Below are 25,653 nucleotides of genomic sequence, written 5' to 3' on the forward strand. Positions count from 1 at the left end.
CACCGCTCCTCTCTGCCTCCATACACCCACCGCTCCTCTCTGCGTCCATACACCCACCGCTCCTCTCTGCCTCCATACACCCACCGCTCCTCTCTGCGTCCATACACCCACCCCTCCTCTCTGCCTCCATACACCCACCGCTCCTCTCTGCCTCCATACACCCACCGCTCCTCTCTGCCTCCATACACCCACCGCTCCTCTCTGCCTCCATACACCCACCTCTCCTCTCTGCCTCCATACACCCACCGCTCCTCTCTGGGTCCATACACCCACCGCTCCTCTCTGGGTCCATACACCCACCGCTCCTCTCTGGGTCCATACACCCACCGCTCCTCTCTGGGTCCATACACCCACCGCTCCTCTCTGGGTCCATACACCCACCCCTCCTCTCTGGGTCCATACACCCACCCCTCCTCTCTGCGTCCATACACCCACCGCTCCTCTCTGCCTCCATACACCCACCGCTCCTCTCTGCCTCCATACACCCACCCCTCCTCTCTGCCTCCATACACCCACCGCTCCTCTCTGCCTCCATACACCCACCCCTCCTCTCTGCCTCCATACACCCACCGCTCCTCTCTGCCTCCATACACCCACCCCTCCTCTCTGCCTCCATACACCCACCCCTCCTCTCTGCCTCCATACACCCACCCCTCCTCTCTGCCTCCATACACCCACCCCTCCTCTCTGCCTCCATACACCCACCGCTCCTCTCTGCCTCCATACACCCACCGCTCCTCTCTGGGTCCATACACCCACCGCTCCTCTCTGGGTCCATACACCCACCGCTCCTCTCTGGGTCCATACACCCACCGCTCCTCTCTGGGTCCATACACCCACCGCTCCTCTCTGCCTCCATACACCCACCCCTCCTCTCTGCCTCCATACACCCACCCCTCCTCTCTGCCTCCATACACCCACCCCTCCTCTCTGCCTCCATACACCCACCGCTCCTCTCTGGGTCCATACACCCACCGCTCCTCTCTGGGTCCATACACCCACCGCTCCTCTCTGGGTCCATACACCCACCGCTCCTCTCTGGGTCCATACACCCACCGCTCCTCTCTGGGTCCATACACCCACCGCTCCTCTCTGGGTCCATACACCCACCGCTCCTCTCTGGGTCCATACACCCACCGCTCCTCTCTGGGTCCATACACCCACCGCTCCTCTCTGGGTCCATACACCCACCGCTCCTCTCTGGGTCCATACACCCACCGCTCCTCTCTGGGTCCATACACCCACCGCTCCTCTCTGGGTCCATACACCCACCGCTCCTCTCTGGGTCCATACACCCACCGCTCCTCTCTGGGTCCATACACCCACCGCTCCTCTCTGGGTCCATACACCCACCGCTCCTCTCTGGGTCCATACACCCACCGCTCCTCTCTGGGTCCATACACCCACCGCTCCTCTCTGGGTCCATACACCCACCGCTCCTCTCTGCCTCCATACACCCACCGCTCCTCTCTGGGTCCATACACCCACCGCTCCTCTCTGGGTCCATACACCCACCGCTCCTCTCTGGGTCCATACACCCACCGCTCCTCTCTGGGTCCATACACCCACCGCTCCTCTCTGGGTCCATACACCCACCGCTCCTCTCTGGGTCCATACACCCACCGCTCCTCTCTGGGTCCATACACCCACCGCTCCTCTCTGGGTCCATACACCCACCGCTCCTCTCTGGGTCCATACACCCACCGCTCCTCTCTGGGTCCATACACCCACCGCTCCTCTCTGGGTCCATACACCCACCGCTCCTCTCTGGGTCCATACACCCACCGCTCCTCTCTGGGTCCATACACCCACCGCTCCTCTCTGGGTCCATACACCCACCGCTCCTCTCTGGGTCCATACACCCACCGCTCCTCTCTGGGTCCATACACCCACCGCTCCTCTCTGGGTCCATACACCCACCGCTCCTCTCTGCCTCCATACACCCACCGCTCCTCTCTGCCTCCATACACCCACCGCTCCTCTCTGCCTCCATACACCCACCGCTCCTCTCTGCCTCCATACACCCACCGCTCCTCTCTGCCTCCATACACCCACCGCTCCTCTCTGCCTCCATACACCCACCGCTCCTCTCTGCCTCCATACACCCACCGCTCCTCTCTGCCTCCATACACCCACCGCTCCTCTCTGCCTCCATACACCCACCGCTCCTCTCTGCCTCCATACACCCACCGCTCCTCTCTGCGTCCATACACCCACCGCTCCTCTCTGCCTCCATACACCCACCGCTCCTCTCTGCGTCCATACACCCACCGCTCCTCTCTGCCTCCATACACCCACCGCTCCTCTCTGCGTCCATACACCCACCCCTCCTCTCTGCCTCCATACACCCACCGCTCCTCTCTGCCTCCATACACCCACCGCTCCTCTCTGCCTCCATACACCCACCCCTCCTCTCTGCCTCCATACACCCACCGCTCCTCTCTGCCTCCATACACCCACCGCTCCTCTCTGCCTCCATACACCCACCGCTCCTCTCTGCCTCCATACACCCACCGCTCCTCTCTGCCTCCATACACCCACCGCTCCTCTCTGCCTCCATACACCCACCGCTCCTCTCTGCCTCCATACACCCACCGCTCCTCTCTGCCTCCATACACCTACCGCTCCTCTCTGCCTCCATACACCCACCGCTCCTCTCTGCCTCCATACACCCACCGCTCCTCTCTGCCTCCATACACCCACCGCTCCTCTCTGCGTCCATATACCCTGGTTCACACTGGTGTGATTTCACATGCGATTTGACATGTCAAATCGGCGGCGATTGCCGGCAATGGCACTGTCCTAATCAGTGTGACACTGCATTTGCGGCACCGAACCGATTTAAAAAAGTAGTTTCTGTACTACTTTTTGCGATTTACATTGACATCTGCACAAATGTCTCTGAAATAGCGTCTGAAATCGGGACTGACATGTGGGAGTGAAATCATGAGAGTTCAGCTGAACTCGCACAGCTTCATTCCCGCAGCTCAGAGTGAACCTGGCCTCACACTTTGTTTATACTCTGCTGCATGCATAGGGTACATAGGGGTTGATTTACTAAAGGCTAATAGCAAGTACACTTGCAATGTGCACAGTCTACAGAGCTTAGTAAATGAGGTAAAGCTTCACTTTGCAAAGAGTGATCAATTATGTGCAAGAAAAATAATAAAAAACAGCATTTTTGCTTGCACATGATTGGATGACGGAAGTCAGGAGAACTTCTGCTCATTTACTAAGCTCTGGAGCAACTGCATTTTTCAAAGTGCACAGTCTATTTGCCTTTAGTAAATCAACCCCATAGTTTTTACACTTGCAGTTCAGACTCAACAATGCATTTTTACCCCCCCCTCCTTAAGCTGCAAATGAATGAAAGTGGATGGGGGTGTTTACATGCTGCAGCAAAAACTACCCAACATGTCACAATCTATTTGAGCGGAGAAGTGTCCCCCCCCCCGTGTGCCAGGGGATTACCACAGGTGGGGAGAAAGTGTCACATTCCCTCCTTGTCCTGAAAAATCATCCAAACACAGAGGAGAGGTAGATTTAGATGCACATGTGTTGTGATGTGTTTTATTCTGTATGCTGTATATTATTAATGTGTACTGCAGCATGTTGTGATGTGACATGAACCCAGAGGACATACTGCACACTGCCTTGTACATGTCACAGGTAATGCAGCCCAACACTGCTGGGATAGTCAGCACCCTTCACATCACCTGATTACAGATCAGGGGGTGCTAACACCACATTACAATCAGTGCAAAGACCAGGGGTGCGCACCACCCCCATTACAATCAGTGCAAAGAACAGGGGTGCTCACCACCCCCCCCTCCCCATTACAATCAGTGTACAGACCAGGGGTGCTCACCCCCCCCCCCATTACAATCAGTGTACAGACCAGGGGTGCTCACCCCCCCCCATTACAATCAGTGTACAGACCAGGGGTGCTCACCCCCCCCCATTACAATCAGTGTACAGACCAGGGGTGCTCACCCCCCCCCCCCCATTACAATCAGTGTACAGACCAGGGGTGCTCACCCCCCCCCCCCCCCATTACAATCAGTGTACAGACCAGGGGTGCTCACCCCCCCCCCCCATTACAATCAGTGTACAGACCAGGGGTGCTCACCCCCCCCCCCCCCATTACAATCAGTGTACAGACCAGGGGTGCTCACCCCCCCCCCCATTACAATCAGTGTACAGACCAGGGGTGCTCACCCCCCCCCCCCCCATTACAATCAGTGTACAGACCAGGGGTGCTCACCCCCCCCCCCCCCCATTACAATCAGTGTACAGACCAGGGGTGCTCACCCCCCCCCATTACAATCAGTGTACAGACCAGGGGTGCTCACCCCCCCCATTACAATCAGTGTACAGACCAGGGGTGCTCACCCCCCCCCCCCATTACAATCAGTGTACAGACCAGGGGTGCTCATCCCCCCCCCATTACAATCAGTGTACAGACCAGGGGTGCTCACCCCCCCCCCCCCATTACAATCAGTGTACAGACCAGGGGTGCTCACCCCCCCCCCCCCCATTACAATCAGTGTACAGACCAGGGGTGCTCACCCCCCCCCCCATTACAATCAGTGTACAGACCAGGGGTGCTCACCCCCCCCCCCATTACAATCAGTGTACAGACCAGGGGTGCTCACCCCCCCCCCATTACAATCAGTGTACAGACCAGGGGTGCTCACCCCCCCCCATTACAATCAGTGTACAGACCAGGGGTGCTCACCCCCCCCCCCATTACAATCAGTGTACAGACCAGGGGTGCTCACCCCCCCCCCCATTACAATCAGTGTACAGACCAGGGGTGCTCACCCCCCCCCCCCCCATTACAATCAGTGTACAGACCAGGGGTGCTCACCCCCCCATTACAATCAGTGTACAGACCAGGGGTGCTCACCACCCCCCATTACAATCAGTGTACAGACCAGGGGTGCTCACCCCCCCCCCCCCCATTACAATCAGTGTACAGACCAGGGGTGCTCACCCCCCCCATTACAATCAGTGTACAGACCAGGGGTGCTCACCACCCCCCATTACAATCAGTGTACAGACCAGGGGTGCTCACCCCCCCCCCCATTACAATCAGTGTACAGACCAGGGGTGCTCACCCCCCCCATTACAATCAGTGTACAGACCAGGGGTGCTCACCCCCCCCCCATTACAATCAGTGTACAGACCAGGGGTGCTCACCACCCCCCCCCCCCCATTACAATCAGTGTACAGACCAGGGGTGCTCACCACCCCCCCCCCCCCATTACAATCAGTGTACAGACCAGGGGTGCTCACCCCCCCCATTACAATCAGTGTACAGACCAGGGGTGCTCACCCCCCCCATTACAATCAGTGTACAGACCAGGGGTGCTCACCCCCCCCCCCCCATTACAATCAGTGTACAGACCAGGGGTGCTCACCCCCCCATTACAATCAGTGTACAGACCAGGGGTGCTCACCCCCCCCCCCATTACAATCAGTGTACAGACCAGGGGTGCTCACCCCCCCATTACAATCAGTGTACAGACCAGGGGTGCTCACCCCCCCATTACAATCAGTGTACAGACCAGGGGTGCTCACCCCCCCCCCCCCCCATTACAATCAGTGTACAGACCAGGGGTGCTCACCCCCCCCCATTACAATCAGTGTACAGACCAGGGGTGCTCACCCCCCCCCATTACAATCAGTGTACAGACCAGGGGTGCTCACCCCCCCCCATTACAATCAGTGTACAGACCAGGGGTGCTCACCCCCCCCCCCCATTACAATCAGTGTACAGACCAGGGGTGCTCACCCCCCCCCCCCCATTACAATCAGTGTACAGACCAGGGGTGCTCACCCCCCCCCCATTACAATCAGTGTACAGACCAGGGGTGCTCACCCCCCCCCCCCCCATTACAATCAGTGTACAGACCAGGGGTGCTCACCCCCCCCCCATTACAATCAGTGTACAGACCAGGGGTGCTCACCCCCCCCCCATTACAATCAGTGTACAGACCAGGGGTGCTCACCCCCCCATTTCAATGTCAGATTAGGGGGTGCTCATCCCCCATTACAATCAGTGTGGTGATCAGGGGTGCTCCCCCCGGTGTACACCGTCCTCCTCCTCCTGTACAGTACTGAGTACACGGAGTAGTAGAAGTCTGCTAGAAGTTGTAGATGAAGGATGATCTCCGGTCTATGGGGGACAACCTGTCCCGGGTGTCCTGTGATCGGGCACACTACAGAGCCCCATATACATTACTATCCCCCCTCCTCCTACCTGACAAGGTGCCCCTTCCTCCGAGGAGCACAGCTCAGTCCCGGAGAGGTCCCGGTGCCCGCTGTGTGCTGAGAGCACAATGTACCTTCCTTCACCCCCCACAGACATTCATAGAACTGCCAGGAGCCACTGCTTATCCCACGGCGCATGTGCACGCCCGGCTCCCCTCCCCCCGCCTGCTCCGGGTGAGACAATGAGGAGGAGGAGGAGGGGCAGAGCCCGGGGACAAGGACAACTTCACTCTCCTCTGTCACCTGGGCACAGCCACAGTCACTGCTCTACTCCCAGCACAGCACAGCCCCTGTCACTACTCCCAGCACAGTCCCTGTCACTACTCCCAGCACAGCCCCTGTCACTGCTCCCAGCACAGCCCCTGTCACTGCTCCCAGCACAGCCCCTGTCACTGCTCCCAGCACAGCCCCTGTCACTACTCTCAGCACAGCCCCTGTCACTGCTCTACTCCCAGCACAGCACAGCCCCTGTCACTACTCCCAGCACAGCCCCTGTCACTGCTCTACTCCCAGCACAGCACAGCCCCTGTCACTACTCCCAGCACAGCCCCTGTCACTACTCCCAGCACAGCCCCTGTCACTACTCCCAGCACAGCCCCTGTCACTGCTCTACTCCCAGCACAGCACAGCCCCTGTCACTACTCCCAGCACAGCCCCTGTCACTGCTCCCAGCACAGCCCCTGTCACTGCTCCCAGCACAGCCCCTGTCACTACTCCCAGCACAGCTCCTGTCACTACTCCCAGCACAGCCCCTGTCACTACTCCCAGCACAGCCCCTGTCACTACTCCCAGCACAGCCCCTGTCACTACTCCCAGCACAGCCTCTGTCACTGCTCCCAGCACAGCCCCTGTCACTGCTCCCAGCACAGCCCCTGTCACTGCTCCCAGCACAGCCCCTGTCACTACTCCCAGCACAGCTCCTGTCACTACTCCCAGCACAGCCCCTGTCACTACTCCCAGCACAGCCCCTGTCACTACTCCCAGCACAGCCCCTGTCACTACTCCCAGCACAGCCTCTGTCACTACTCCCAGCACAGCTCCTGTCACTACTCCCAGCACAGCCCCTGTCACTACTCCCAGCACAGCCCCTGTCACTACTCCCAGCACAGCCTCTGTCACTACTCCCAGCACAGCCGCTGTCACTACTCCCAGCACAGCCCCTGTCACTACTCCCAGCACAGCCCCTGTCACTACTCCCAGCACAGCCTCTGTCACTACTCCCAGCACAGCTCCTGTCACTACTCCCAGCACAGCCCCTGTCACTACTCCCAGCACAGCCCCTGTCACTACTCCCAGCACAGCCTCTGTCACTACTCCCAGCACAGCCTCTGTCACTACTCCCAGCACAGCCTCTGTCACTGCTCCCAGCATAGCCCCTGTCACTACTCCCAGCACAGCCCCTGTCACTACTCCCAGCACAGCCCCTGTCACTACTCCCAGCACAGGCTCTGTCACTGCTCCCAGCACAGCCCCTGTCACTACTCCCAGCACAGCCCCTGTCACTACTCCCAGCACAGCCCCTGTCACTGCTCCCAGCACAGTCCCTGTCACTACTCCCAGCACAGCCCCTGTCACTGCTCCCAGCACAGCCCCTGTCACTGCTCCCAGCACAGCCTCTGTCACTGCTCCCAGCACAGTCCCTGTCACTACTCCCAGCACAGCCCCTGTCACTACTCCTAGCACAGCCCCTGTCACTGCTCCCAGCACAGCCCCTGTCACTGCTCCCAGCACAGCCCCTGTCACTACTCCCAACACAGCCCCTGTCACTGCTCCCAGCACAGCACAGCCTCTGTCACTGCTCCCAGCACAGCCACTGTCACTGCTCCCAGCACAGTCCCTGTCACTACTCCGAGCACAGCCCCTGTCACTGCTCCCAGCACAGCCCCTGTCACTACTCCCAGCACAGCCCCTGTCACTGCTCCCAGCACAGCCCCTGTCACTACTCCCAGCACAGCCCCTGTCACTACTCCCAGCACAGCACTGCCTCTGTCACTGCTCCCAGCACAGCCCCTGTCACTACTCCCAACACAGCCCCTGTCACTGCTCCCAGCACAGCACAGCCTCTGTCACTGCTCCCAGCACAGCCACTGTCACTGCTCCCAGCACAGTCCCTGTCACTACTCCGAGCACAGCCCCTGTCACTGCTCCCAGCACAGCCCCTGTCACTGCTCCCAGCACAGCCCCTGTCACTACTCCCAGCACAGCCCCTGTCACTGCTCCCAGCACAGCCCCTGTCACTACTCCCAGCACAGCCCCTGTCACTACTCCCAGCACAGCCCCTGTCACTACTCCCAGAACAGCACTGCCTCTGTCACTGCTTCCAGCACAGCCCCTGTCACTGCTCCCAGCACAGCTCCTGTCACTACTCCCAGCACAGCCCCTGTCACTACTCCCAGCACAGCCCCTGTCACTGCTCTACTCCCAGCAAAGCCCCTGTCACTGCTCCCAGCACAGCCCCTGTCGCTGCTCCCAGCACAGCACAGCCCCTGTCACTGCTCCCAGCACAGCTCCTGTCACTGCTCCCAGCACAGCTCCTGTCAATACTCCCAGCACAGCACAGCCTCTGTCACTACTCCCAGTACAGCACAGCCCCTTTCACTGCTCTACTCCCAGCACAGCTCCTGTCACTACTCCCAGCACAGCACAGCCTCTGTCACTACTCCCAGTACAGCACAGCCCCTTTCACTGCTCTACTCCCAGCACAGCTCCTGTCACTACTCCCAGTTCAACTGAACTCGCACAATTTAAACACGCATTTCAGTGCGAGTTCGGGGGTGATTTGAAAGACATTTGTGCGGGTTCATGCACAGATGTCTATTGAAATCTCTCCCAAAGTCGCTAAAAGTAGTGCAGGAACTACTTTTGCAAATCGGTGCAGCTCCGCAAAGTCAGCGTCGCACCTATTGGGACAGTGCCGTTGCCAGCAATAGGCTGCGATTTGACATGTCAAATCATGCAGATGTGAACGGTGGCTTACTCTGATACCCCTAACTAAAATCTAGTGGAACCAATTGGCTTCAGAAGTCACCTAATTAGTAAATAGGGTCTACCTGCGTGTAATGCAATCTAAGTATAAATACAGCTGTTCTGTGAAGCCCTCAAGGGTTTGTTGAAGAACCTTAGTGAACAAACAGCATCATGAAGGCCAAGGAACTCACCAGACAGGTCAGGGATAAAGTTGTGGAGACGTTTAAAGCAGGGTTAGGTTATAAAAAAATATCCCAAGCTTTGAACATCTCACAGAGCACTGTTCAATCCATCATCCGAAAATGGAAAGAGTATGGCACAACTGCAAACCTACCATGACATGGCCGTCCACCTAAACTGACAGGCCGGGCAAGGAGAAAATTAATCAGAGAAGCAGCCAAGAGGCCCATGGTAACTCTGGAGGAGCTGCAGAGATCCACAGCTCAGGTGGGAGAATCTGTCCACAGGACAACTATTAGTTGTGCACTCCACAAATCTGGTCTTTATGGAAGAGTGGCAAGAAGAAAGCCATTGTTGAAAAAAAGCCATAAGAAGTCTTGTTTGCAGTTTGTGAGAAGCCATGTGGGGGACACAGCAAACATGTGGAAGAAGGTGCTCTGGTCAGATGAGACCAAAATTTGTGTGGCGGAAAACTAACACCGTACATCATCCTGAACCTGTGAAACATGGTGGAGGCAGCAGGGGCGGACTGACCATTGAGCCACTCGGGCACTGCCCGAGGGCCCTGGGCCACTAGGGGGCCCCATCAGGGTTGCCAGCCTCAGTAAAACCAGGGACAGTATGTATAAATCTGTGTTTTTTTTACATCTGTCTGTGTATACTGTGTGTACATGTATGTGTATACTGTGTGATTGTATTATGTGTGTGTGTATACTGTGTGGCCCCATAATCTCCTATTGCCCGGGGGCCCCATGAGTTATCAGTCTGCCTCTGGGTTGCAGTATCATGTTGTGGGGATGCTTTTCTTCAGCAGGGACAGGGAAGCTGCTCAGAGTTGATGGGAAGATGGATGGAGCCAAATACAGGGTAATCTTAGAAGAAAACCTGTTAGAGTCTGGAAAAGACTTGAGACTGGGGTGGAGGTTCACCTTCTAGCAGGACAACGACCCTAAACATACATCCAGAGCTACAATGGAATGGTTTAGATCAACGCATATTCATATGTTAGAATGGCCCAGTCAAAGTCCAGACCTAAATCCAATTGAGAATCTGTGACAAGACTTGAAAATTGCTGTTTACAGACGCTCTCCAACCAATCTGACAGAGCTTGAGCTATTTTGCAAAGAAAAAAGGGCAAAAATGTATAAACCTATTACAAGACAATTTTATGGTCCAGTTTTTTGAGGCCCCGACTATAGCAATTACGCTCTGCGGGACCTGGTAATCTCAAACCATGCAGAGCTTATTACCAATATTCATATAAAACAGCAGACAGCATGGCTTCATGAAAGACAGAAGTTGTCAAACAAACCTGATTTCTTTTTTTGAGGAGGTAAGAAAACCTTGGACAGAGAGGTGGTTGTGGATTTTGCAAAAGCGTTTGACACAGTTCCCCACATACAGCTCATATGTAAGGTACACAGGCTTGGAAAGATCAATTTGTAAATGGATAGAAAACTGGCTAAAATACAGAATTCAGAGAGTAGTGGTTAATAATTCTTACTCTGAATGGTCTACGGTTATCACTGGTGTACCCCAAGGATCAGTGCTGGGACACTTACTTTTCAATATCTTTATAACAGATATTGGGTCTGGCATTAAAAGTACAATTTCTGTCTTTGCAGATGACACCAAGCTATGCAGTGGAATAACGTCCTTACAGGATGTCTCCAATTTACAAGCTTACATCAATGCACTGTTTAATTGGGCAACTAAGTGGCAAATGAGGTTTAATGTTGATAAATGTAAAGTTATGCACCTGGGGGCTAAGAATATGCATGCTTCATACATACTAGGGGGAGTACAACTGGGGTAATCAATGGTGGAGAAGGATCTGGGGGCTTTGGTATATCATAAGCTCAATAATAGCATGCAATGCCAAGCTGTGGTTTCCAAAGTGAGCAAAGTCCTTTCTTGTATTAAGAGAGGTATGGACTCCAGAGAGAGAGATATCATTTCCCCCTGTACAAATCATTAGTAAGATCTCATCTGGAGTATGCAGTTCAGTTTTGGGCACCAGTTCTCAAAAAGGATATCGGGGAACTGGAGAAAGTGCAGAGAAGGGCAACCAAACTGATAAGAGGCATGGAGGAGCTCAGCTATGAGGAAAGATTAGAGGAACTGAATCTATTCTCTCTTGAGAAGAGGAGATTAAGGGTAGATATGAGCAACATGTACAAATACATAAGTGGTCCATATAGTGAACTTGGTGTTGAGTTATTCACTTCATCACAGAGGACAAGGGGACACGCTTTACGTCTAGAGGAAAAAAAGATTTCATCTCTAGATATGGAAAGGTTTCTTCACAGTAAGAGCTGTGAAAATGTGGAATAGACTCCCTCCGGAGGTGGTTCTGGTCAGTTCAGTAGATTGCTTTAAGAAAAGGTCTGGATTCTTTCCTAAATGTACATAATATAACTGGGTACTAACATTTATAGGTAAAGTTGATCCAGGGAAAATCCGATCGCCTCTCGGGGGATCAGGAAGGATTTATTTCCCCTGCTGTAGCAAATTGGATCATGCTTTACTGGGGTTTTTCACCTTCCTCTGGATCAACTGTGGGTGAAGGATTGTGTATATGGGATTGTATTTTTTTTTTTTTTGTTCAAACTAGATGGACTTGTGTCTTTTTTCAAGCTGACTAACTATGTAACTATGTAAAGGATAGGTTCAAATTAGAGCTGCATGATTAATCGTCAAGAATTATTATTGCGATCTTGACTAAAGTGTTTCCCGATTCTTTCTATGCAAAGAATTCTCTCCGCTCTTCTGAAGCCACAGCAGTCAAAAGAAAGGAAGGAAAAAACCAGGCAGTCTGCCAAGAATCAAAACATTCTTTATCAGTTGAACTAAGTGTAAACATTGTAACAAATTGTCAATGGAATAGACTTTGTGTGTAAGTGAAAAAAGTTTAACCACTTAAACACTAAACTGACATTTGTTGGTTTCAAGTTAAAATCTTTAAAGGGGTTGTAAAGGTAAAAATTTTTTCACCTTAATGCATTCTATGCATTAAGGTGAAAAAACTTTTGACAGTACCGCCGCCCCCAGCCCCCCCGTTTTACTTACCTGACGCCTCGAATCTTCGCTGCTCGTGCTCGTCATCTTCATTGCAGCTCAGCCTGGTCGCTGATTGGCTGCAGTGGATGGATTGAAAGCAGCGCAGCCATTGGCTCGCGCTGCTGTCAATCACATCCGATGACGCGGCACGCCGGGGGGCGGGGCCGAGTGATACAGCGAGCGGCTATAGCCGCCGGCTGTATCACGGGAGCGCGCCCGCAAGCACTCACCACCGTGCGAGGGAGCTCGCATGAAGGTGGTAAATGCTTGCGGGGAGGAGCTGAAACAGCCGCCGAGGGACCCCAGAAGACCAGGTTCGGGGCCACTCTGTGCAGAACGAGCTGCACAGTGAAGGTAAGTATAACATGTTTGTTATTTTAAAAAAAAAAAAAAAATAACTTTACAACCCCTAAAAAAAAAAATGTTTGCTATAAAATTACTTAGAACCCCCAAACATTATATATATATTTTTAGTAGACACCCTAGAGAATAAAATGGTGGTTGTTGAAATATTTTATGTCACGCTGTATTTTGGCAGCGGTCTTTCAAATGCAATTTGTTTTGGCAAAAATTACTTTAATTAATTTAAAAAAAACAAACCGAACCAGTAAAGTTAGCCCATTTTTTTTTTTTTTTTGTATAATGTGAAAGATTTTACGTCGCGATAATCGTGAGAGAATCGTGATCTTTTTATTCCAAGTAAAAAAATCGTGATTCTCATTTTGGCCAGAATCGTGCAGCTCTAGTTCAAATTTAGTAACATGTTACACCAATATTCAGGGTGTAACGTGATACTAATGCAGCAGCACTGCTCACCCCCCAATCCCCCATTTTGACAGTGGGCAGGGAATCCTCTCCCCACACCCACTGTCACAATTTAAAAACAATGTGGCTGCGTGTGGCTCCGCCTACACAGTGATCTGTAAATGAATGAACTGCAAGTCCCATTTTCCACCTCCATAGACAGCTTGTAGTTCTCAACCAGGGGACTCATCAGCTCCCTTGTAGTTCACTGACACTTCCTGCAGCTGAGTGACTGTCTATCCATATGGAGGTGTGGGCAGACAGCTGTCAGGAGGGTCTGCAGGAGCCTGGCATTGCACCCACAAGTGCAATGCTTTGCAGGCTCCATGGTAAAAAAAAAATAATAATAATAAATGCACATTTTTTTTGACCTGCAAAATCACATGCATTTATTTATTTTAAAAAGATGAACTTAGCCTTTAAAAGAATGCCTGGTGATCCTGCCATAAAGGTCCTTGTTTGTGCAGGTCCTGTTATGGGGTGACAACTGTCTCCCAGTTGCCCTCCTGCATTGTTAACCTATCACATGTGTGCCTAATTGAAGCTACAAGTGGCCCTGCTGACATACATTGTGCAGGTGTGGCTGGGCCACCAATGTTACGATTAGTAAACTGCTGCAAAGGAACTATGTGCATCTGACGCTGGAGCAAGTGCATGTAGAGAAGTGTACTGGGATGGCAAAAAAAAAACCCTGAAAGCAGAATTTATAAAAAAAAAGTCAATTGTTTATGATATAAAGTGCATTCACAAAGCAAATGTCATCCGTTTACATTGCTCCGAACTGTCCCTGATTTCCTGGGACTGTCTCTGATTTGGAACAAAGTCCCTCTGTCCCTCTTTTCTCCTCATTTTGATCTGATCTATATAGTTGTATAGAAAATGCACTTTTTATTTTACAAAAAGCGTTTCACGGTTCTAAACCTTTCATCCAGTTGCTAAATTGCTGCATTTGTAAATTTCAAAAGCCAGTATAAAAGTAATAATAGTGGTAAAAAAAAGCACTTGTGGGTTTAACCAATCTTTATTTTTGTGCAATTCACCTTTAAGAGGGTGTGGCAAGGGGTGTGTCCTATGCCTACATACTATGCCCTAATTTCTTTCTCAGAAAGTTGGAAGGTATGCATTTAAAATGTATGTCTTCTTTAGCTAAAATAGAGTCTATACTCTCTTTTCCTATTTGGAGGGCTGACGATGATGGGACAGGTTGCTGGGGGTTCGGGTCCTCGGGAGACCCCTCCACCTCTGTGGATTCCCATATACCCACTGAATTGTGAGTGGTCTATACCTCCTATTAGAATTCAGTCTGCTGTGAATTCCTTTCTACATGATTGGGTTGCTGGCCACCTGGTTGTTCTTTGATAAGCGCTTTTTACATCGGAGACATGATTGGGTTATTGTGTGATGGTTGATGTTAGATATGATATCATTACTATTTATTTGTCTCATTTTCAGCTTTAAGCTTATATGCCAAAATTGCCTTTAATGCCACACTATCATGGCTTATTCCTACACTATTTTTAAGTGAAGGTCAGTAGCTCTTTTAAAATTATTATTTTTTATATTTTATGCTTTATTAAACAGTGCATCTTGACCAAAGTTTGAGTTTTTGACTTGTGGGTTTTTTCATGTTTACCTTTAATTGATGAGCCTCTTTTGTGACTGTGCTTGTGGGCCCTTCCAGGTCTTCTGTTTGATCCGCTCCATGCCTTTTCCCAGTGTACTGTAGTGTCTCCCCATAACCCAAACGGATATGATGGCAATGTAATGTAATATATATTATGTTAATTCATTTTAATTATTTATTTTTTCTCTTCCCATTTTCCATGGGATAGGGGGTTTCATATGAAAATGTATACTAACATGTTTTGTCTATTTGCTTGTATTTTGTATTTCTTGTATACAGTATGTTTGTTAATACTAGGTATTCAGTCAGATGTTGAGAGACTGAAGCCCTGAAGAACCGGCTCTGACCGGCAACGCGTAGGCGATTTCTACTGCATTACCCATATTTTGTTTTTATACATTCTGGGCTATATGTAGCCCTTATGATGTGATGTGTCTGTTTTTAACAGTTTGTAATAAAGATTTTCATTTTTTTTTATTGTTTTGTTTATCTTTTGAGATTAGAGATATTAGGGGGTCATCGTTCAACGCCCTTATCATTACTTTTTCCTGCTTCAATTATTCTATTGGGTTGATGACCTCCTCATATAGAGCTGGTTTAGCTCCCCTTACCTGCCCTTTTTATACCATCACTACTAGAGTCTATATTCTCAGCCCAGAATTTTCAATACTTGAACCGTGCTGGAAGAATTTACAAATATAAGAGCACAGAAAAAGCTAAAATGATGGCATCTAAATGAAGGACCCCACAATGAGAAGCAGTGTTTATTCAAGTACTGACCATTGCATGTAGTAGTGTTCTACTAGGACTTGTAACATTGTTGGACTATTTACCTTTCTTTTTAAAGTCATCATTGTAACAGGTTTACCAGAAAACGAGTATCTCGGGAGTTATTTTCAGAGATTTTTGATGGTATTCTTTCTCGCTTCCAATCCAAACAACATAACTTTAATATGAAGACCGGAAAGGGATTTTTTTTTTAAATAGCTGGAATGCCACATGCCATGTAACAAAAAAAAAAGAAAAAAGAAGAATATTTTTATGATCACCTTTTCTCTGCAGTATTGTAGCATGGCTAATAAGCTGAACAAACTTCAAGAAAAAGGTATGTCTGCTATCCTGGAATTTGCTGGACTAATGTATAATGTATACTATTGAAACTATGTGTGTGATAAGGCCCATGTACCATTTATTTCAGTTGAATATAGAGAATGGACAGAATATTCTTTGGTGAGAAGAGAACAATTATTTAAATGTTTGGTTCTAGACCTGTAGACATTTGGGTTATGGAGTGCTTTAAAATCATCAGACCCATCTAAATGGAGTAAAAAAAAAAAAAGCAGCGTCAGGGACACTACTTATAAATGCAGTGTCCCATGAGCTGATGGCTGCTGTGTTCAGTTGAAATAAGTCCTCTATCCTCAGACACTTTACAGCGGTGGTTTTCTGGGGCTGCAGGGTTGAAAGTGGTTCTAAAGGCTGAAAGTTTTTTAACTTAAGGCCCCTTTCACACAGGCAGACCGATCGGGTCCACCTGTCAGTTTTTCAGGCGGACCCAATCGGACCATCCACTGTCCTCTATGGAGCGGCGGATGTAAATGGACATGTGTCTGTTAACACCCGCCGACATCCAGTTTGCTAAAAACAGACAGATTGGATGACAGTCAGTTGGAAAACGAAAGGCGGTCTATTTCCATCCAACTGCCCATAGAGGAAAGCAGGCAGAGCAAACACGAACCTGTCATTTACCTGCTCAGCGGAAATCAGCAAAAAGATCCCCTGGGAGGGAAGGGTAGGGCCGAGCCGTTGCCTGTATGTCTATGGACACACAAAGCCGGAACCGGAGCGAGCTTGCACGAGTGCCCCCATAGCAAGCAGCTTGCTATGGTGGGCATTCAGCAGAGAGGAGGAGCCAAGAGCACCGGTGGGGGATCCGAGTAGAGGATCGGGACTGCTCTGTGCAAAACCATTGCACAGAGCAGGTAAGTATAACATGTTTGCTATTAAAAAAAAATAAATAAAGGTTTACAGTCACTTTAATAGGACTGCACCTGTGACAGGCACTCATCAAGTGTCAACTGATGACACTGATCTGCCCTTTACACCCCAGTTAGGGTTGCCACCTGGACAGTCCGGGTTTTGAATTGTGTGTCCAGCTTTCAGACCACCTGAAACTTGGACACAATATTGCAAATGGACTGTGGCTCCTTGAGTAACCAAGTACAACAACAGCAGAGTGCAAAGGTGTGCACATGGGCCCTACCCCCATACACGGACAGGAGAGGAGAGAGGGCTTGATCTGCTCTTCCTCTTCCTGCCCCTACCCCTCTGTCTGCCCACCTACACTCCAATCCCTGGAGTTTTGTGCCTCAGGAAAGAGATGTGTGGGCTAGAAGTTTGAAGCTCAGCAACTGGCAGATATATATCGTGAATGAAAGGTGTCGATGCTTGAGCCTCCATCCTCGGGTGAGTGAGCTCACTATTTAATGTCTGTGTCTGAAGTCTCCCCCCACCTTCCCTTCTCTCTCCTGCCTCAAAGCAAGTCAGTACACTAAGGTAAGGGGGACTCAGATGTAAGGGTTGCTCTATGGACTCTGATGTAAGGGGGGCTTTGGGAACCTTAATTTAAGTGGGGATGCTGGGAACTCTGATGTAAGTGGGAGGTTTGGTGAGCAGAAACCCCCTTACATCAGAGTCCACAGCGTTACCACTTAAAAATAAAATGTTGCTGCGCGTGGCTAAAGTGTTCGGTTTTGGCTTGACAAAAAGGTGGCAACCCTAACCCCAGTGCTCTATTCAATAAAGCGGTGGTAACGGCCCCACATTAAAAAAAACATTCTATGAATGGAGGACGGGCAAATGAATGAAAGGTCTTATTCCTCCAAGAACAGAATACTTTATCTTGGTGTCAAGCTGGCTGTATGAAAAAACGTCTCCATTACTTCCGGGACGAACCTTAGGACATGACACAGGAAGGCATTTACCAGCTGACCTCATTAGCACACACCCTGCATCATCTATCCTCCTACTCCAGCAGATCACTAACAGTCTACCACCCCTTATCAGGTGCACATTTTTTCTATGCAATCAGTGAATATCGTTCAATTGGTAGAGTGTGTGGGAGATAACAGCCCATGTGGACAGAGTTGTAATACTGAAAACAAGAGAAGTGTCTATTGGGTTCAGTAAAGCTCACCATACACTATACAATCTGATTGTACAATCTCCTTTAGATCTACCATCAACTATGTGCAAGGGCCTGCCTGATTGAATACAGGGCGATTGGATAGGTTGCATCCCCTCCTATTATATAGTTTTGGTAAATCTAATGTGAAAAAACAAGCAAAAAAGCAGAAAAAAAGCAAAGTAAAAAAATTGCAATCAACAGCATGCCAAAATGTCCCATGAAGTACTTTACTGCATGTAGGACAGCCCATTGAAATCAAGGGGCTGCCACGGGAAAAACGCCTCAAAAAACGTGAGCTCCCACTATACTAGGTGTGAATGTGGCCTGAAAGTGGAATTGGTTTGTTTATACAAGAGCAATGAAGCTCCATTCACCATCTGTGCATTTCCAAATACATGGCAAACCATTCATTTCAGAAACGCGCTGCAAGAACAGAAAGCATGGTAAAAAACGCACCAAGCTCCACTCTACAAAAAAGTTCAGGAGCGTCTTTGGTACGATTGTTGCGTGTAAGGCAGCCTATTCAACATTTTGAGGGCACGACAGCCCTCTTTATCAAGGTAACAAATAGAGATGTGTCCTCTGATATGGGTCCCTAGTAAACCTGCTGCCTGGAATTTCAGTTTGACGTTCAGGCTTTCCCTTATGATTTGATGCTTATAGCTGACTGCAAGACAGGCAGAGTATCTGCATTCTTTAGCCCTGGTTCTCATTGCAGCAATTTGACATCAGCTGCTTTTGCCGACAATGGCACTGTCCGAATCGGTGCGACGCCTCACCAATTCCCAAAAGTAGTTTCTCTACTGCTTTTGGCGACTTTGGGGTGCGATTTCAATAGACATCTGTGCAGAAACATGCAAAGATGTTTCTGAAATTGCCCCCGAAGTCGGGACTGACATGCGGGACTGAAATCGTGCGAGTTCAGCTGAACAATCACACAAACTTACCTCTATGTTGCAGCTTCGGTGTGATACTGCAGGTGTCCCACATCGACTCTAAAGCCGCGTACCAACGATCGGATTTTCCGACGGGAAATGTGTGATGACAGGCTGTTGGCAGAAAATCCGACTGTTTGTACACTCCATCGGATAATTGTTGGATTTTCCATGGACAAATGTTGGATGGTAGGCTTTAAAAAATTTCACGGACAAACGTCTGTTGTCGGATTTTCCCAGCGTGTGTACACAAGTCCATCGGACAAAAGTCCAAAGTACAAACACGCATGCTCAGAAGCAAGGACGAGCCAGAAGCGGTCGGTCTTGTAAACTAACGTTCGTAATGGAGAATTAACATTTGTGACGTGGCAAATTATGAAATCTTGAAATGCAGCGCACATTCTCTTCTTCTTTAATGGGATATCAATGAAGCTGCTTTGCTGGTGATACTGATGGAGTTATTGCAAACAAATTTTCAAAGGCTTTTTTTTTCTAGTGATATCAAGAATAATATTATTATGCTTTTTTTTTTGGGGGGGGGGGGGGGGGGCAAGTTACCACAACACCATTATCCCGTAGTTTTTAAGATCAAAGATACAACTATGTTGGTGTCCCTTGTTAATTTTACATTGTATTTTTTAAAATGTAACTGCCTACTCCCAAACTGTCATTTGAAGTAAAACACATAGCCAAGTATTATTCTCCACATTTTTTTATTGTGCATTAAAAAAAGAAAACAAATAAAATTAGACATGCTATCTGCCAATATAACTTAACCAAAAAGTGCATTCTATGCATCCAAACATATAGAAAATATAACAAATCAAATCATTATTATTTAACCAAAAAATAAAATAAAAGCCTCATGCATGTGTCCTGCTTCTTAATATAGGGGGTCAGCAATGCCAATAGTTGGTGAAAGCAGGGGTCCGTCATCCGGAGATAATTCCAAAAATCATCCGGATTATTCACCCGGAGGTCCCGCAGCAAAGGCATATGACATAATTGGTCACCATTAATAAAGCAACCAATTTTTGGTCCAAGAAATCCTCCTCCTGTTCCTGGACTAGACTTGGTCAAAGCAATAACTTCAAGGCCGATAATAAATAACATGTTATCTCCTCCGATTCCGCAACATGTCTGGTTGACGAATGGCCGTTCAGAAACAAACTGAAAAGCGCAAAATGAAAAGCGCGAATCAACACTGACCAAACTTCTACTAACACGAAATTAGCAGAAGGAGCCCAAAAGGTGGCGCTAAAGAGCTGAAAAACCACGTAGTACGTCACTATGTTAGTGTTTGTTGGCCGACAATTCCTTGCTATTTGTATGCAAGACAAAATCCAAGCACATGCCTTCGGACAAAAGTTTGAGGTTTTGTCTGCGGAAAATCCGATCGTGTGTACGAGTCTTAAGACTAAGCACTGATTGATCACATGACTGCTGATCACTCAACTCTTGGTCTGCTCAGAGCAGTGACTGTCAGTCATCGTTCTCTTCTTTGCCTCTCTATCGGTCACTAGAACTGTGTGCTGAGAGGCGGCGCCAGCTGTCAATCAGGCAGCTGTGTGGATCCTGACAATATTGCCAGGATTTTTCCTGAGCAATATTGTGCTATGAGTGCTATGTCTCAGCTGATTCTGTGCCAAATGTAAGTGCACTCCTGTAAACCCACAAGAGATGCATGCGGAAAAAAGCTTTGCCCATACTTCTCTTTTAATGCTGATCCATGCTCATTTGATTCATATGCAAAATTACTTTTAAAGGTCTATTTAACTGCTTTTTATTGAATACTTTTCTCTGTGCAAGTAAACCCACTCCCCCAATGATCCTAGTTCAGACATTAGCTACAGTAGATATAATAAATTAGCATCAATAAATATAACATTGTTATACAAGTATCTGTTCAGCTTTTTCTTGCTACTTTTGTTATACAAGTATCTGTTCAGCTGTGGTTGCCACTCTTAGCTGTCATAAATAGTGGAAATTGAAAGTCCAGGAGTGAAGTCCATAAAGTCCATAGAATTGTCATGAGGATGTTTTGTATTGATCCACATAACATCTGTGCAGAGTATATACAGTGCCTTGCAAAAGTATTCACCCCCTTGGCATTTTTCACGTTTTGTTGCCTCACAACCTGGAATTAACATGGATTGTTTGAGGATTTGCATCATTTATGTTACAGAACATGCCCACAACTTTGAAGATGTGTGTTTTTTTTTTATTATTGTGAAGCAAACAACAAATAGGACAAAATAACAGAAAAGGTCAATGTGCATAACTATTCACCCCCCTAAAGTCAGTACTTTGTAGAGCCACCTTTTGTGGCTATCACAGTTCCAAGTCACTTTGGATAAGTCTCTATGAGCTTGCCACATCTTACCACTGGGATTTTTGCCCATTCCTCCTTGCAAAACTGCTCCAGCTCCTTCAAGTTGGATGGTTTGCACTTGTGAACAGCAATCTTTAAGTCTGACCACAGATTTTCTATTGAATTGAGGTCTGGGCTTTGACTAGGCCATTCCAACACATTTACATGTTTCCCCTTAAACTACTCAAGTGTTGCTTTAGCAGTGTGTTTGGGGTCATTGTCCTGCTGGAAGGTGAACCTCCGTCCTAGCCTCAAATCACACACAGAATGGTACAGGTTTTGCTCAAAAATATCCCTGTATTTAGCACCATCCATCTTTCCCTCAACTCTGACCAGTTTCCCAGTCCCGACTGCTGAAAAACATCCCCACAGCATGGATGGTGTTCTTTGGGTGATGTGATGTGATGTGTTGGGGTTTGCACCAGACATAGTGTTTTCTTTGATGGCCAAAAAGTTCAGTTTTAGTCTCATCAGACCAGAGTACCTTCTTCCATACATTTTGGGAGTCTCCCACATGCCTTTTCGCAAACTCAAAACGCGTCATTTTGTTTTTTGCTGAAAGTAATGGCTTTCTTCTGGCCACTCTGCCATAAAGCCCAACTCTATGGAGCGTACGGCTTATTGTTGTCCTATGTACAGCTACTCCAGTCTCTGCTGTGGAACTTTGCAGCTCCTCCAGGGTTACCTTAGGTCTCTGTGCTGCCTCTCTGATTAATGCCCTCCTTGCGGCCGTCTCTTGGCAGGTTTGCTGTTGTGCCATGTTCTTTCCATTTGGTTATGATAGATTTGATGGCGCTCCTAGGGATCATCAAAGATTTGGATATTTTTTTATAACCTAATCCTGACTTGTAGTTCTCAACAACATTGTCCCTTACTTGTTTGGAGAGTTCCTTGGTCTTCATGGCAGTGTTTGGTTAGTGGTGCCTCTTGCTTAGGTGTTGCAGCCTCTGGGGCCTTTCAAAAACTTAGATTACACACAGGTGGACATCATTTCACTAATTATGTGACTTCTGAAGGTAATTGGTTGCACCAGAGCTTTTTATGGGCTTCATAACAAAGGGGGTAAATACATACGCACATGCCAATTATAATTTTTTTTATTTCTGAAAAATAGTTTAATGTATATATTTTCTAATTTTACTTAGACTATTGTGTTCTGATCCATCACATATAATTCAAATGAAAAAAACTGTAATGTAACAAAATAGGTAAAACGCCAAGAGGGGTGAATACTCTTGCAAGGCACTGTAGACCTACGCAGAGATTCTGCTATGCTTTTGACATGAGATGTATATGATTACGCTATAAAGGATGAACTTGTGGGGTGTGAAAATGAAACATAATAAGAAAACTGCAGTCTATGTAGATTTGCTTTTAGGGTATATTGTTTTCAGATACAATATGCAATTACAGTTTGCCATTTACAATTTGCCTGGTTGTGAGCAGGGCTGGATCTAGCCTATCTGATCTGGGGGTGCAGTAAAAAATGTCAGGGGGCATAATGTCAACACTGTGTGTGAGTCACTGACAGTCTGTCACAGCTGCAGTAATCCCTGTTCACTCAGCGAGCTTCTGTACCACAAATCATCATGACCTGAAAGTAAAATCTGACCAATAGTGCAGAGGAGGTGCAGGGGTACAGGGAACACTAGTATGTATTGAGCTGTCGTTACATTGGAACAAATAAACAGAACCCAGAATACACCAGGGTTCCCATCAGAGTGCCCCCCTTACATCATGACCCCCATTAAAGTGCCCACTTACATTAGATGTCCCTATAAGAAACCCCTACATCAAATGTCCTTATCAGAGTGCCACCTTACTTCAACTGTCCCATCAGACTGCCTCGTTGATCAGTGAATGAACTCCAGGGTTGCAGACTCCCAATGACTTTTCTTTACTGAAAAAAAAATAGGAAATTTACTGACAGACCACATTTTTTTACTGACAACCTGAAATATGACAGAAACTTGAATTGGAATAAACAATATGTAAATATTAAAGCCCAACCCCTACGCAAAAAAAAAATTAAAAGTTTTCCCATGCAGTGCCCGCACTGCAAGGGTTAAAGTGGTTTTCAAGCCACTCTAACCTGTATACACCATCAGCACTGCCTCCTATTATAGTATCCCACTCTGTGTGTGATTTATAAAAATAAATGCTGCAAATTTCACTGCCGAGATTGCGATCGCATGACCAGCCAGCTTTCTCCTTTTGTCTAGGTTTACACATATGCAGCTGCGTTTGATGTGTTTTTCAGTGCATTTTGCATTTTTAAACCAGCGTTTTTATGCATTTTGCATGCAGTTTTCATGCATTTTGCGTTTTACGTTTTTTTTCTGTTTAACCACTTCAGCTCCAATAGATTTGGCAGCTCAATGACCAGGCCATTTTTTGCGATACGGCACTGCATCGCTTTAACTGACAGTTGCGCAGTCGTGCGACGCTGTACCCAAACAAAATTGACGTCCTTTTTTCCCCACAAATAGAGCTTTCTTTTGGTCATATCTGATCGCCACTGCAGTTTTTATTTTTTGCGCTATAAAACAAAAGAAGCGCAACAATTTTGAAAAAAAACACAGTGAGGGTTATTTACGAAAGGCAAATCCACTTTGCACTACACGTGCAAACTACAGTTGCAAAGTGCACTTGAAATTGCACTGAAAGTGCTCTTGGAAGTGCAGTCGCTGTAAATCTGAGGGGTAGATCTTACATGAGAGGAAGCTCTGCTGATTTTATCATCCAATCATGTGCGAGCTAAAATGTCTTATTTTATTCTCCTTGCATGTCCCCCTCGGATCTACAGGGACTGCACTTCCAAGTGCACTTTGCACTTGTAGTGCAAAGTGGATTTGCCTTTCGTAAGTAACCCCCAATATCTTTTACTTTTTGCTATAATAAATATCCCAATTTTTTAATCAAAAAAACAAATGTTTTCCTCAGTTTAGGCTGATATGTATTCTTCTACATATTTTTGGTAAAAAAATTGATTGGTTTGCTTGGTTTGTGCAAAAGTTATAGCGTCTACAAAATAGGGGATAGATTTATGGCATTTTTATGGCGTTTTTATTTTGTTAAATTTCTTTTATACTAGTAATGGCGGCGATCTGGGATTTTCATCATGACTGCGATAAATTAAACACTTCATGATCAGTGCTATAAAAATACACTGATTATTGTATAAATGTCACTGGCAGGGAAGGGGTTAACACTAGGGGGCAATCAAGGGATTAACTGTGTTCCCTAGGTGTGTTCTAACTGTAGGGGGGATGGGACTGTCTAGGAGGAGAGAGAGACTGGTGTTCATACTTAGTAAGAACACACAATCTGTCTCTACTCCCCCGGAAAGAACCAGGATCTGTGTGTTTACACACACAGATCCTGGTTCTCGCTCTGTCATGAGTGATTGCAGGTGCCAGACGGTCATCGTGCCTGCCGGGCACTCGCATCGTCTCTGAGCACATATTTTGAGCACGCGTGCGCCCCTAGTGGCCAAAAGGGGAAGTGACGTAAGGGAACCTCGTTTTGCCCTGCCATGCCATCCTGCCGCAGTAAAACTGCAGCGACTGGTCGGCAAGCAGTTAAACGCACTGTAAAACACACTGTATAAAGCTGTTTGCTAAGGAGGGGGCTGGGAAGCCGGCTGCGGCATCCCTAACAATAACAAGTCATCAGCTGTCAGCTGAAAGCTGAATTAAAAAACAAATTGCCGGCAAAAAATTCTCAAAAAAAAGTTCCATACCAGGCCATTTGAGTCTAGTATGGATTCAGAGGGGACCCCCAACACCAAAATTAAAAAAAGAAACAGTGTCCCCAGAAACCCAAGGAGTTGTACGTGGCTGGGAGATGGTAATTACAGATCATGTGAACCTTAGTGACCCAGAGGACTCAGAATCGAATGACACTGCAAACTTACGCTGCATGGCCTCCCTGATTCTGCAAAGCCTATGAAAGGACCCTAGGATTCCTGGTATCAAGGAGAGGATCATTACTGACTGGCAACCCTTCTTGATCCACGTTACAAGGGTAAGGTTGCAGAACTCACCCTGCCTTCACAGAGGGAGCAGAGGATGAAACATCTTCAGGAGGCCTTGAAGAAAGGTTTGTGCAACGCATTTCCAGACCCTGGGAGGTTACAAATTCTGGTGCTGGACAAGGTGTTGCTGAGGCTTCGTTCAGTCAGAGGAAGAGCGGTGGAGAGGGTGGCCGGCTGACCGATGCCTTTAAACAATTTTTCAGTCCTCAGCGC

General features: G+C 48.1%; 1 protein-coding gene across 4 annotated transcripts in view; it reads right to left on the reverse strand.

The window, feature by feature from the left end:
- The window catches only part of RIN2 (Ras and Rab interactor 2), a 286,963-nt gene extending 280,534 nt beyond the window's left edge, over positions 1-6,429 (reverse strand). For 2 of the 4 annotated variants that reach the window (XM_073627961.1, XM_073627960.1), the window contains exon 1: positions 6,266-6,429. In XM_073627961.1, coding sequence (XP_073484062.1) covers positions 6,266-6,373 — 108 coding nt within the window. In that variant the 5' untranslated portion in view covers positions 6,374-6,429. The remainder of the gene's footprint in view (positions 1-6,265) is intronic. The other 2 variants (XM_073627963.1, XM_073627965.1) reach the window with 1 other exon arrangement.
- Positions 6,430-25,653: the final 19,224 nt, after the last annotated feature.

This window comes from Aquarana catesbeiana, linkage group LG04 (assembly GCF_042186555.1).
Source record: "Aquarana catesbeiana isolate 2022-GZ linkage group LG04, ASM4218655v1, whole genome shotgun sequence".
NCBI lineage: Eukaryota > Metazoa > Chordata > Amphibia > Anura > Ranidae > Aquarana > Aquarana catesbeiana.